Below are 13,757 nucleotides of genomic sequence, written 5' to 3' on the forward strand. Positions count from 1 at the left end.
AATGAGATGCACTTTCTTATCACTCACATGTAATATGTACATTTAGAAAGAAATGAATCCAAATTTTTGAGAACGAAGACATAAAAAGTGCTTTTTAAATGAACATAAAGCCTTAGATGAATTCCATGAGCCAGTGAATGTAATAATGTACAAAACCAAACACAACTATTTCAAAGAAATATAAGGAACTGTGTATTACTGTTAAAAATGTTGTTCTTTTACTATTCTCCATGGTTTACTTTAAATTTTCAAAAAGGTCCTTACCTAGGCTGACTGTTCACCTTTTCATGTTTTCCGTTGAAGTTCAAACTGCAGAGGTTCTTCGATTTCAAATGCGAAGAGTCGGATTCCAAATTTGCCTGTGTTTGTTCTCTCAGACGATCATGAAGTGTTGCCTCCTTTTTCAAGTTCGTGTCTGAATACGGGCAGCCAAAAGCACTGGTTTGTATAAAAATGAGGGCACAGTTGTCAGTTTATAGCAATAAATCAGGAACCCAACGTCACTGGGCCAGACTTACATCCAAATTTTAATGACTGAAGGGAGGCTTTCTTCTTTCACTGAGTACACCCTAATAAGCTTCTTCTCCTCTTGCCCTCTGAATAAACCTCACGTCCCAGACCACAGACACTGGTCAGCAGAGTGTGACAGGTGGAGTCATCAGCACATACAGTTTTTACAACTTTGGAAACTTACACATCTAAGAATAACATAATGATGTTCTTCAGGTACAGCAATGGAAATGTTATATAAACACTTGATTCAAAGTTTGTATCCTCTGATATTTATGCCCTGATTTGACCACCTACATCACAAAATACTATGGGTCATGAAAACTGTTCACCAGTATCAGAGAATATTATGCTTTTCTTCCTTAACATTCATGTATCCAGAAATCCTGTATCTGTATTTCTGCTTAATCCTCCTGAAACCTGCTAGGAAGTGTTGTGTTGGAATGTGAAGGAACACCTGAGATGAAAAAGGAGAGGGCACAGTGAAGGCTGAGTCCCCAGTCTTGGGATGTGGTTTGGAGCCTAACTGGCAAGGATCTACCAGGACCCAGGATCTGATTCTTTCTACAGACTAATGGGTAGTCTCTGTCAGATTTCTGTGCCCACAGCCCTGTCTCCAAAGAAGCCCCAAACTTGTGCTGCTTAGGAGTGAGGCAGCCACTATCAGGGAAAGCCCAGGGGTGACAGGTCACCTGCAGGCAACTCCGGGGGAAGGCATTTCATACTCAAGCTTCTGTTTCTCTCCAGTTAAATGGGAAAATCAGACCCGATCCTAACACACACACACATACATCCCAACATGGCAGTTGCTACTATTATCATAGTGCTATTATAATCTCCATCTAGGGAAGCACATAGTCAAATGCATCAATATCTAGGCAGTCTGGCCTTTTTGAGGAATTTGCTTCCAATCTACTATACATTTGCTGACGTATGACACATAATAAATTCTTTTTCGATGGATGAATATTTTCTTTTGTTATGTTAATGGCATGATAAAATCAGGGACCAATGCAGTTTTTCCTCTATTTTCAAGCAGATGGAGTTTTCCAAGGAGAGCCCATAAACAATCTAACCCCAGAAGGCCTTTAGTACCAACCTATACCTAGAACTGATCTTCTGGATGACACCAGGCTGACCCAACAAGCCAGAGTGAATCTGAACGAACAATAGGGATGATCAGCAGCCTTTGCTACAGACAAGGGAGTCCTCTCTACATGCATGTTCTGCAATTTGTAATACTTGGCATTGATTTATTGGCTTATTCAGTTATTGATTCAATAATCCATTAACTGAGCATCTGCTACATCATAGGCATTTGAGAGACTATAAACCCAGTGAAGGAGTTAAGACATATTTATACATAAATATAATTTATAATAAGAACAAAAAAGCTATCTCTACTGAGTGTGTACTATAGGTCCATTAAAACTCAAGGCTTTTTACCTATATTATTTCTAATATTTATTACTAAATACCCAAAGATGGTATTAATATATTTATTGTGTGGGTAAGAAAACAGTCACACACAGGATAAGCAACTATCCCCAAGTTGCTTGGCACTTTCTTGAGAAGCCTCAAAATAGATCACTTAATTACTAGCACCAACCAATCAGGTGGGTAGAAGAGGGACAAGGTTTTTAACATCATCAAAAGAAGAAACATGAGAGAGAAGTGTGGTATAATTCTTGTGCGAAGAGAAGCCGAGGCAGGTGTTTACAGGGTAGAGCAGTACTGTTTGCTGTGACTAATGGCTAGGGGAAATCTGTCAGCCTATGCTAGAGTCCTGTGTGAGAAGCAAAGATGTGATCAAGTATGGTTTCCAATAACAATGCAGCAGGAGTGATCTGTTTAAGCTGCAGCATACAAGATCTAAGGGAAATTTAAGAAAGAACTTTTCTGCAGATAAAAGTTGAAAGGCATAAGGCTATCCTAAGGGAAACTGGGAAATGTTTATTTCAAGCACAAGTGAGTTTTCATTAAGATACTATTACTAAGAAAAACTCTGCTATCCATCTAACATACTGTCAAATTGAGACTTTTAAATGATTCGCTACAGTCATGAATTTTCTTTATTTCATATCATTCCCCCCAACATGATTTGTGCATGGCACTGATGCTCTCTTCTCAAGCCTTATTTGTCCAGCACTGTAGACGGCTGCCAAAGACCCTCTTGTTCAGGACTTGCTTCAGTGGAGAGAAATTTGGGTTCCCTCAACCTTCATTCATCAATCAGTCCCTCTAGTCATTCAGTCACTTGTTTGTTACTTCTTCATTCCATTCTAGCCCCTCTGTGTCTCCAGCACTGAGAAATGGAACACCCCAAGCATCACTAGAGTGGAGCACCTCCTGATTCCACAAGGCAAGCCCGGTGAGAACACATCTCCAGGTTACACAGCTCGGAATGATGGCAATTAAAAACACTAGTTTTGGGACGCCTGGGTGGCTCAGTTGGTTGAGCGTCTGCCTTCGGCTCAGGTCATGATCCCAGGGTCCTGGGATCGAGTCCTTCATTGGGCTCCCTGCTAAGTGGGGAGCCTGCTTCTCCCTCTCCCTCTCCCCCTGCTTGTGCTCTCTCTCTCTCTCTGACAAATAAATAAAATCTTTAAATAAAATAAAATAAAAATACTAGCTTTGCTTTTCAGAATATTTAAGCATAATGTTAACATCTGAGGATAAACAGAAAAGTAAAGGTAAATTTTATCAGTATACATATTTTTTCTTTAAGAGCAGCGCTCCTGACTGCCTTTGAGCTGCAACCGGGGGAGGGCTGGCCCCAGCAGCACCTGGCAGCTGAGGCTGAATTGCTGTTTTTTGTGTCCAGCCTAGGACGGCTCTCTGCCTCTGCATTTTCCTCCTTCCTTTTGTGCACAGGTTGGTGAGTTTCCCCACGTTCCCAGGACCAATCCTGATCTGGGGCCAAAGATAATTTGTTAAACCCAGCTGTTCATTCTAGGGTTCAAAGGTCCACACCTGAAGCAGTGCCCAGTGCTGATACCTGTGCTCATGCCTTGTGGTTCATGAGTCTAGGCGGCCTCGTGGGCTCCGGGTCTCCTAGAGGCATATGCCTTAGTCTTTGCTCCTAAATGCCTCATCTGCTGCCACAGCTAGAATTCAGGGGCCCTGCTGGGACAGAAGCCCTATGTTCCCATTTTTTTTCTTGGCCCCTTCCCAGGACAGGATTTCTGCCTCCCAATCCCAACCCAGGAGCAAAGGTCCACTTTGCAGATACCACCTGGCTAGTCCTTCATGTGCTTCTCACCCTGAATTACTCTCTATTACTGTGCTTTGCTCTCTAATTGGGATCCCTACCTGCATCATGGTTTCTCCCATCTGGCCCTGATTCTGAGTCTAGATGATGACTACTGATCACCAAACCCCCTTGACTCCGGTTCTGCTCGTTCTACTAGATTATCATCTTGTATCAACACTGTGTTCATCTTCTCATACCCAAGCTGCAAATTTGGTTCCTACTTCTCTTTGACTACCCTGTTCTGCTGAAGATGATGGGCCATGCTCTGTCAAATCCTGGGCGGTGGCCAGTTTGGGCCAAAAGGTTATAACTGAGTTGTCACGACTTACTTAATTGTAGCTTCCCAACCAGTGTCCAGCTGCAGCCTCAGGGCAGCCAGGAGGGGCCTGGGGAGCCAGAGTCCCAGGTCAGTCCTTCCAGCCTTGAGCAGCCTCCTCCAGGCTCTAAATCCCTTCTCGTTCCCAAGTGCTGATTATCATTTTCTCTCTCTGTGTGACATGACATGAAAATGTTGGGAAGCATGACAAATTTCAGCAAAATAGCAAAGATGAAATAGTCCTTTCCATGCTGTACTCCCAAACAAATAAAAACCAACAACACAGAGGTCAGCAGTATTTCAGGAAGAGTGTCAAGTTGCTGACAACCTTTCTCCTGATCCTGAAAAGCGAAGTTGCCAGAAACAGACAGTAGCTCCCAGGAGGAGCCCTGCTCTAGGAATATGCCCTCAGCTAGCCCACCAACTAGAGACAGTTCTTCTCTAATGCAACTAACGTACCCCTCGACGAGGCCTATTGTGCTTTAGATTTTAGTCTCAATTATTTAACTAGCCAACTTCATACTCTTTTCCTTCTATGACCTAGAAAAGAGGACACAGAAGAATCATATCTGAGCTGGGAGATTAGATTCTAAGTCTCTTCATCTATCTTCAAAAGACGAAGATTTACTTGTGGGAGTGGGTGGAGGCCTCCTGTTTGGAAGCATTCATGAAGAGATGGTCTGAGGGATGCTCAGGAAGGCCACCTCTGTCAGATCCTGTGAGAGGTCACGGGGATGGTGCAGACAAAGGGGGGTCAGCAAGGAAATGGGAAGGAGCTAGAAAATTAAATGCTGCCTGCCTTGCGATTTGACCTTGGGCCCCGAGGAGCCATGAGCCATCCTGTGGCAGGTGCCTGGGCATCACACGGGTCACATATGAAGAGCAGCACCCCCACCCTGCCACCCACCCCCCACACTGTTTCCCAGTCGACTCAACACGGTTTGTTCTCACTGTCATTTGACTTTATGAAAATAAGCTACTCCTTTTCAGTCTTTAATACATGGGTAGTTGAAACTTGCACAGTATAAGAATGCGAAATATCTTTTTTCCTTAAGAAAATACTGGTATTTTGGCCAAATGGTGCTGAAAGACATGATAAATACTGAAAGGAAGTTTGCTGAAATTATGGAATACCTCTAATAGTCTCTACAGAAACTTTTCAAAGCTAACATGACTTAAATTGTTGATGATTTTGCTTCTATGAGGATGAAGAACAAGCACAAATACTCAGGATGTTCATCACTACTGCTGACCAAATAAAATTAAGTAATGTTTTCAATGACAGAAAAAAAAAGGAGCAAGTACAAATGATACATGTTGGAATACAGACCAGGAAGAAAGAAACATCACAGTTTAATATCTACTGAGGATGTAACAAAATTTCTATTATATTGTTCTCAAACACAGAGATGGGCAAAAACCAACTGGTATAGATGTAAGATTCTAAGGTCCTGGGGCTAATTTTCTTCAAATTCAGGTGGTTTTAAAATGAAGATGCCCCCCCCAAAATAAAGTAAAATAAAATGAAGTTGCCCAAGACAAATTATGGGTAAATTTTCTCTGATTCTGACTAGTTTTTGCCCAGAAAATAGCTGATACCATCACTTTACTGTCATTAAAAGTACTAGAAAATTGAATGCACATAGTAAGCAAAAAGTATAAATATTAAAAACAAAAGTTTTATAAGTAGAGTTAAAAGAAATTGACAGCTACAGAACTCAGAGTTCAAAAGGTTGGACAAAATAAATTTGGTTCTAAAAACACATTTCTGTGGGGGTAATGCAGCCCATGAAGTCATGCTAGATATTATGAACTTGCTAAAATGGGCAGTTAGGAAGTTGAAAGAGAACTACTACACCCATGGAGCAATGTAATTGGTTTAGTAGAGTGCCAAGAAGCACAGGTTTAAGAATCAGAGGAAACTGGATTAAAGCTTTCAGCTCCAGAACCTTGGGCAAGCTACTCAATCTCTCTGTTTTTCACTTCATCAAAAAATGGTGATGACACCTTTCTTATAGGCATTTTTTGTGAAAACCAAATGAGACAAATCAAGCGAGGTCCTGGTATCATGACTAGCAGAAATTAAATGCTCATGAATTTTTAATTTTAAAAAGGTCTATTCTGATGCAAAATATAATACTAATGATCCTATTTACTGTGGTTATTACATTTTCAGTTCTGTAATTTTTATTTGGTTCTTCATTGCTTAAAGCAACTTTATTGAGGTATGACTGACACATAAAAAGCTGTACTTATTTAATGTATACAACATGAGATGTTTGGGATAAGTATATACCTGTGAAACCATCACCACCAATAAGGCCATAAATATACGCATCACCTTTAAAACTCCTCCTGCCACCTTTAGTATTTTTTTAATTTTTAGTGGTAGGAACATTTAATGTAAGATCTACTCTGTTAGAAAATTTTAAGTGTACATAACAGTATTAGCTATAGGTACTGTGCTTTATAGTAGATCTGCAGTATTGATCTTGCATAACTGAAACTTTGTAACTTTTAACCTGTCACCTCTCCTTTTCCCCCACTCCCCAACCTCTAGCATCCACCATTCTACTCTCTGCTTTTATGAGTCTATTTTAGATTCCACATAAAAGTGATATTATACCATATTTATCTGGCTTATTTCACTTAGTATAATGACCTCCAGGTCCATTCATGTTGTAAATGGCAGACTAATTTTCTGTTGTATGTACATGTCATTTTTTCAATCCATTCATCCACTGATGGACACTCAGGTTGTTTCCATAACCTGGCTATTGCAAATAATGCTGTAATGAACAAGGGAGTGCAGGTATCTCTGATTCTGATTTCAATTCCTTTGGATATACACCTGAAGTGAGATTGCTGAGTAATATGGTAGGACTATTTTTAATTTTTTGATTAAATTCCATACCATTTTCTATAGTGGCTGCACCATTTTACATTTCCACAACAATGTACAAGGATTCCCATTTCTCATCCTCACCAACACTTGTTATCTTTTTATTTTTATTATAGTCATCCTTACTGGTGTGAGGTGATATCTCATTGCAGTTTTAATTTGCATTTCTCTGATGATGAGTGATGTTGAGCACGTTTTCATGTACCCGTTGGCCTTCTGTGTGTCCTCTTTGGAGAAATGTCTATTCAGGTCCTTTGTTCATTTTTAAATTGGGTTATTTATGTTTTCTTTGTGATTAAGTTGTATGCATTCCTTACATATTTTGGATATTAACCCCTTATCAGATATGTATGGTTTGCAAATACTTTCTCCTATGAAAGCTGTCTTTTCATTTATTTGTGGTTTCCTTTGCTGCACAGAAGCTATTTGGTTTGGTGTAATCCCATTTGCTTATTTTTGTTTTTGTTGCTTGTGTTATTAGTATCACATCCAAAAGATCATTGCCAAGACAAATGTCAAGTAATTTTTTACCTATGTTTTCTTCTAGGAATTTTAAAGTTTCAGGTCTTACAGTTAAGTTTCTAACTCATTTTGAGTTGATTTTTGTGTATGGCATAAGAGTCCAGTTTCATTCTGCATGTGGATATCCAATTTTCCCAATGCCATTTATTGAAGAGACTATCGTTTCTCTATTGTGTACTCTTGGCACCCCTGTCAAAGATCAGCTGACCATATATATGTGGGTTTATTTCTGGGCTCTATTCTGTTCCATTACTCTATGTGTCTGCCTTTATGCCAGTGGCATACTGTTTTGATTCTATGTTTTATTATATTATAGTATAATTTGAAGTCAGGAAGAGTGTACTGCCTACAGCTTTGTTATTCTTGCTCAGGACTGCTTTGGCTACTCAGGGTCTTTTTTGATTCCATATGAAGTTTAGGGCTGTTTTTTTTCTATGTCTTTGAAAAATGACATTGGAATTTTGATAGGGATTGCACTGAATTTGTAGATAGCTTTGGGCAGTATGGATATTCTAACAATATTAATTCTTCCAATCCATGAACATGGGATATCTTTCCATTTATTTATACCTTCTTTAATTCCCTTAATCAGTGTTTTATCATTTTCATTGTACATATCTTTCACCTCCGTGGTTAAATTTATCCCTAAATACCTTATTTTTTTGATGTTGTTATGACGTTTTCTTAATTCCTTTTCAGATAGTTCATTGTTAGTATATAGAAACAGTTTTTCAATGCAGTCTTTAGGTTTTCCATATATAAGATCATGTCAACTGCAAACAGAGATAATTTTACTTCTTCATTTCTGATTTAGATGACTTTCAATTTTTTTCTTGCCTAACTATCTGGGCAGGCCTTACAGGACTCTGTTGAACACAAGTGGCAAGAGTGGGCTTCCTTGTCTTGTTTTCATAAAAGCTTTCAACTTTTCACCATGAGTATAACTATGGACTTGTCATGTAGACCTTTACTATGTTGAGCTATATTCCTTCTATACCTAAGTTGTTGAGTTTTTATAATGAAAGGATGCTGTATTATGTCAAATGCTTTTTCTAGATATGTTATGATCATACGATTTTTATTCTTCATTCTGTTAATGTGCATCACATTTACTGATTTGCATTTGTTGAACCATCCTTGTATCCCAGGGATAGATCCCACTCAATCAGGTATATGATCATTTTAATGTGCTGTTGAATTTGGTCTGCTAGTATTTTGTTGAGGATTTTTGCATCTATATACTGGCCTATAAATTTCTTATAGTGTCCTTATCTGGCTTTGGTATTAGGGAATTGCTGGCCTCATAAAATGAGTTTGGAAGTGCTCCCTCGTCTTCACTTTTTTGCAAGAGTTTGGAATTAATTCTTCTTTAAATGTTTAGTAGTATTCACCAGAAAGTCATCTGATCCAGGGCTTTCCTTGGTTGTGAGATTTTTTTTTTTTTTAAAGATTTTATTTATTTATCTGACAGAGAGAGACATAGTGAGGGAGGGAACACAAGCAGGGGGAGAAGGAGGGGAGAAGCAGGCTTCCCCGCGGAGCAGGGAGCCCGATGTGGGGCTCGATCCCAGGACCCTGGGATCACGACCTGAGCCGAAGGCAGACGCTTAACGACTGAGCCACCCAGGCGCCCTGGTTGTGAGATTTTTGATTACTCATTCAATCTCCTTACTCATTATTGGTCTGTTCAGATTTTCTATTTCCTCATGATTCAGACTTGGAAGGTTGTATATTTCTAGGAATTTATCTTCTAGGTTAGCCAACTGGTTGGGATGTAATTGCTCATATTAGTCTCTCATGATCCTTTGTATTTCCATGGTTGCAGTTGTAAAGTCTTCTCTTTTCTAATTTTAATTTAGTCTTCTTTCTTTTTTCTTAGTCTAGCTAAAGGTATGTTAATTTTTAAAATCTTTTCAAGAAGATAACTTAGTTCCATTGATCTTTTTATTGTATTTCTAATCTCTTTTTCATTTATTTCTATTCTAATCTTTATTACTTCCTTCCTTGTGCTAATTTTGGTCTTATTTTGTTCTTTTTTTTTTTTTTTTTCTAGTTCCTTGAGTTATAATGTTAGGATGTTTATTTGAGATTGTTTTTTTTTTCCTCCATGTAGGCATTTATCAATACAAACTTTCCTCTTAAAACTACATTTGCTGCATCTCATAAGTTTGTTATACTGTGTTTCATTTTCATTTGTTTCAGGGTTTTTTTTTTTTTTAATTCCCTTTTGATTTCTTCTTTGAATTACTGGTTGTTCAGGAGTGTGTTGACATTCACATAGTTCTGAATTTTCCTCCTGTTACTGATTTCTACATTTCATACAATCATGGTTGGATACCTTATATAATTTCAATCTTAATAAATTTGTTAAGATTTGTTTTGTTATGTAACATATGATCTATCCTGAAGAATGTTCAAAGTGTGCTTGAAAAGAATGTGTTTTCTGTTGCTTTTGGACAGAATGTTCTGTATGTGTCTCTTAGGTCCATTTGGTCTATAGTACTGTTCAAATTCATTGTTTCCTTATTGGTTCTTATCTGGATGATCTATCTGTTGCTGAAAGTGGGGTACTGAAGTCTTCTACTATTTTATTGCTATCTATTCTCCCTTCACTTCTGTTAATGTTTGCTGTATATATTTGGGTTCTCCAATGTTGGCTACATATTTATAATTGTTATATCCTCTTGATAAATTGACTCCTTTCTCATTATATAATGACGTTGTCTCTATGACAATTTTTAAAAAGATTTTATTTATTTATTTATAAAGATTTTATTTATTCATTTGACAGTGAGAGAGCACAAGCAAGGAGAGCTGCAGGCTGAAGGAGAGGGAGAAGCAGTCTCCCCACTGAGCAGGGAGCCTGATGCAGGGCTCGATCCTAGAACCCTGGTATCATGACCTGAGCCGAAGGCAGATGCTTAACTGACTGAGCCACCCCCTAAAGATTTTATTTTTTTAAGTAATCTCTATACCCAACATGGGGCTTAAGCTCACAGCCCCGAGATCAAGAGTTGCACACTCCACTGACTGAGCCAGCCAAGTGCCCCCCTTATGACAATTCTTGACTTAAGGTGATTTTATCTGACATAAATCTAGGCACTCCTGCTCTCTTTTGGTAACCATCTGCATGGAATATCTTCGTCTATTCTTTCACTTTCAGGCTATGTGTGTCCTTAAAGCTGAAGTGAGTCTTTTGTAGGCTGCACATAGTCGGATCTTTTTTTTAAAATCTATTCAATCAGTCTGTGTCTTTTGATTGGAGAATTTAATCCATTTATATTTAAAATGATTATTGACAGACAAGGACTTACTAATGCCATCTTGTTAAGTATTTTTCGAATGTTTTGTAGTTTCTTTGTTCTTTTCTTCCTCTCTTGCTGTCTTCCATTGCAATTTGATTTGATTCTTTTACTGTAGCACTATACTTTGATTCCTTTCTCTTTATAGTTTGTGTATCCATTACAGATTTTTCTTTGTGATTACCATAAGGCTTACATAAAACATACTTATAACAATCTATTTTAAATAGATAATAACTTAAATTCCATTGTCTATAAAAACTCTATACTTTTTACTTCTCCCTCTCACTTTTTATGTTATTGATGTCACAATTTACATCTTTTTATTTTGTGTATCTATAATGGATTACTATAACTATAGTTATTTTTTTACTTTTTTTTTTTACCTTTTTTACTAGAGTTAAAGTGACTGATGTACCACCATTACAGTATACGAGTATTCTGAATTTCCAATTTATGCCTACTTTTACTAGTGAGTTTGATAATTTCATGTTTTCACACTGTTAATGCCAACATCAAAATTACACAGATGACAGATTAGCTCACAAGAATTGTAAAGCAGCCATAATAATAACAAAAAAAAAATGCTTCAACAAGCAAATATGAACACACCTGAAACAAATGAAAAAATGGAAACAATAACCAATCTAGGATATATAAGGAGAAGGAAAACGGAATTTACCACTGTGTTGTTACTCAGGTCTTGAGTTCTCTAACTGGTCTGCCTTCTCCTATTTGCTTTTCATAGGATTCATGTTTCTTTTATATATAATGTCCAGGTTTTAGCAGGAGTAATAGAGAAAAGTATGTCTGCTCCATCTTTCTGGATCCTAATGATCTCTTTAATGTTAAGAAACTTTATTAAAGGCTCCTCTTTTCTTTTCTTCTTTTTTTTTTTTAAAGATTTTATTTATTTGACAGAGAGAGACACAGAGAGAGAGGGAACACAAGCAGGGGAAGTGGGAGAGGGAGAAGCAGGCCTCCCACCAAGCAGGAGCCCAATGCAGGGCTCGATCCCAGGACCCTGGGATCATGACTTGAGCTGAAGGCAGACGCTTAACGACTGAGCCACCCGTGTGCCCCTCTTTACTTCTCTTTTTAAGGGAATAATTTATTCTACTCGTCTAAAGCACCTGTGGAATCCAGTGGCAAAAGAGGCTTTAGAGACAGACCAGACTGAATTTCAATCCTCCTTCTACCACCAGTCCTCACCCTCTATTAATCATGGTCTCACATGTAACATGAAGAATCACATTCCACTCACTGTGTCAATGTAAACATTACCCTGGATGCAGAGTGCTTAATAAAATAACTGGTCCATGTGCATTCAATGAAGGCTATTCCAACCTTAATTTATCCCTCTGTAATTCATATTACTGTTAGTGATAGGAATCCAATTTCCACATTGTAGATGAAGTTTAGAAAAAAGGAGGTATCATTTCTTTCCTTCCTTCTACTTGTTATAAATGTATGCTGTTAGACCCAAATTGAAATTCTTTTGCATACATTCAAGGACCCCCTTGATCTGACTACCTTGCAAAGCCATCTCCCACTTTAACTATCCATAAAAACCTAAATTCTGGTCATATAAGAAAAATCAATGCTTTCCAACACAAAGTTTCCAACTTCTATAAATATTTATATTATTATACTGTCATTTGTATATATGCATCTTCTCTACTATAAGTTTTTTAAAATAAGAGGCCATAGTTGTTCACATAAGTGTAACCTGAGTAAGACCAGGCTATCTTGTGCTTCAGCACCTCAGCAGCGTATCAGCTGCTAAATAAATAACAGATACATAGATATAAAATTAACATACATATAACTTATCTCTTTATGGATGTCATTCAAATTGATGCCATACAGGATTTCAAAAGAGAAAGACGTGACCATCTCAATCAGTCCAGAATGTCACTTCTTTAATCAGTGTCCTATAACTCAGCCCATTTTGGCTCTTCTCTCTCCAGTCTTCCTACCTAGCTATCACAGATTGAATCCTCCTTCCTAAAAGCTGCCTCGGTTCTTAGAGAAAAATTAATCTAGCCTTTCTGGCATCTCTGTCCAACTGCAGAAGTGGAGAACCAGCCCCTTCCTGGAGGAGAATTTAGCCTTTATCACAACTTAGCCTACTGGGTTCCTAATATGGTTTTTAAAATATCCACAAATTTGAAACTGATAAAGGCTAGAGTGCATGCCAATAATAGGAACCCCGCTGGTGTACACAGAAATAGATAAAAATTAAATGCAATCTCCATTTATTTTTGTTTCATTAGAGATATGAACTTGGTCATTTCATTAATGTCTGTTCTAATACTAAAAAGTCAACTATAACATATGACATTTACTTGGTATTCATTAGGAGATACCGTTGAGTGTACAAAAGTGTTGTTTTAACTATTCTGGTATAGGTAATATTGTTACTAAACTAGACAGGGAAGGAAAGATGCATCAAGAATGAAGGTTAAGGGCGCCTGAGTGGCTCAGTTGGTTAAGCGACTGCCTTCGGCTCAGGTCATGATCCTGGAGTCCCGGGATCGAGTCCCGCATCAGGCTCCCTGCTCGGCAGGGAGTCTGCTTCTCCCTCTGACCCTCCTCCCTCTCATGCTCTCTGTCTCTCATTCTCTCTGTCTCAAATAAATAAATAAAATCTTTAAAAAAAAAAAAAAGAATGAAGGTTAAATTATATGTTAAAAAAAAAGATAGTAGGAAGGGAAAAATGAAGGGGGGGAAATTGGAGGGAGGGACGAATCATGAGAGACTATGGACTCTGAGAAACAATATGAGGGTTCTAGAGGGGAGGGGGTGGGGGAATGGGTTAGCCTGGTGATGGGTATTAAAGAGAGCACATATTGAATGGAGCACTGGGTGTTATACGCAAACAATGAATCGTGGAACACTACATCAAAAACTAATGATGTAATGTATGGTGATTAACATAACATAATAAAA

General features: G+C 38.1%; 1 protein-coding gene across 1 annotated transcript in view; it reads right to left on the minus strand.

Annotated features, from left to right (window-relative positions):
- L3MBTL4 (L3MBTL histone methyl-lysine binding protein 4) overlaps nucleotides 1-13,757 on the minus strand; it is a 397,494-nt gene that overhangs the window by 129,861 nt on the left and 253,876 nt on the right. The window contains exon 14 of the mRNA XM_034995942.1: nucleotides 265-438. Coding sequence (XP_034851833.1) covers nucleotides 265-438 — 174 coding nt within the window. The remainder of the gene's footprint in view (nucleotides 1-264; nucleotides 439-13,757) is intronic.

The sequence above is a fragment of the Mirounga leonina genome, unplaced genomic scaffold (genome assembly GCF_011800145.1).
Source record: "Mirounga leonina isolate KUSES-001 unplaced genomic scaffold, KU_Mleo_1.0 Mir_93, whole genome shotgun sequence".
In the NCBI taxonomy this organism is placed as follows: domain Eukaryota; kingdom Metazoa; phylum Chordata; class Mammalia; order Carnivora; family Phocidae; genus Mirounga; species Mirounga leonina.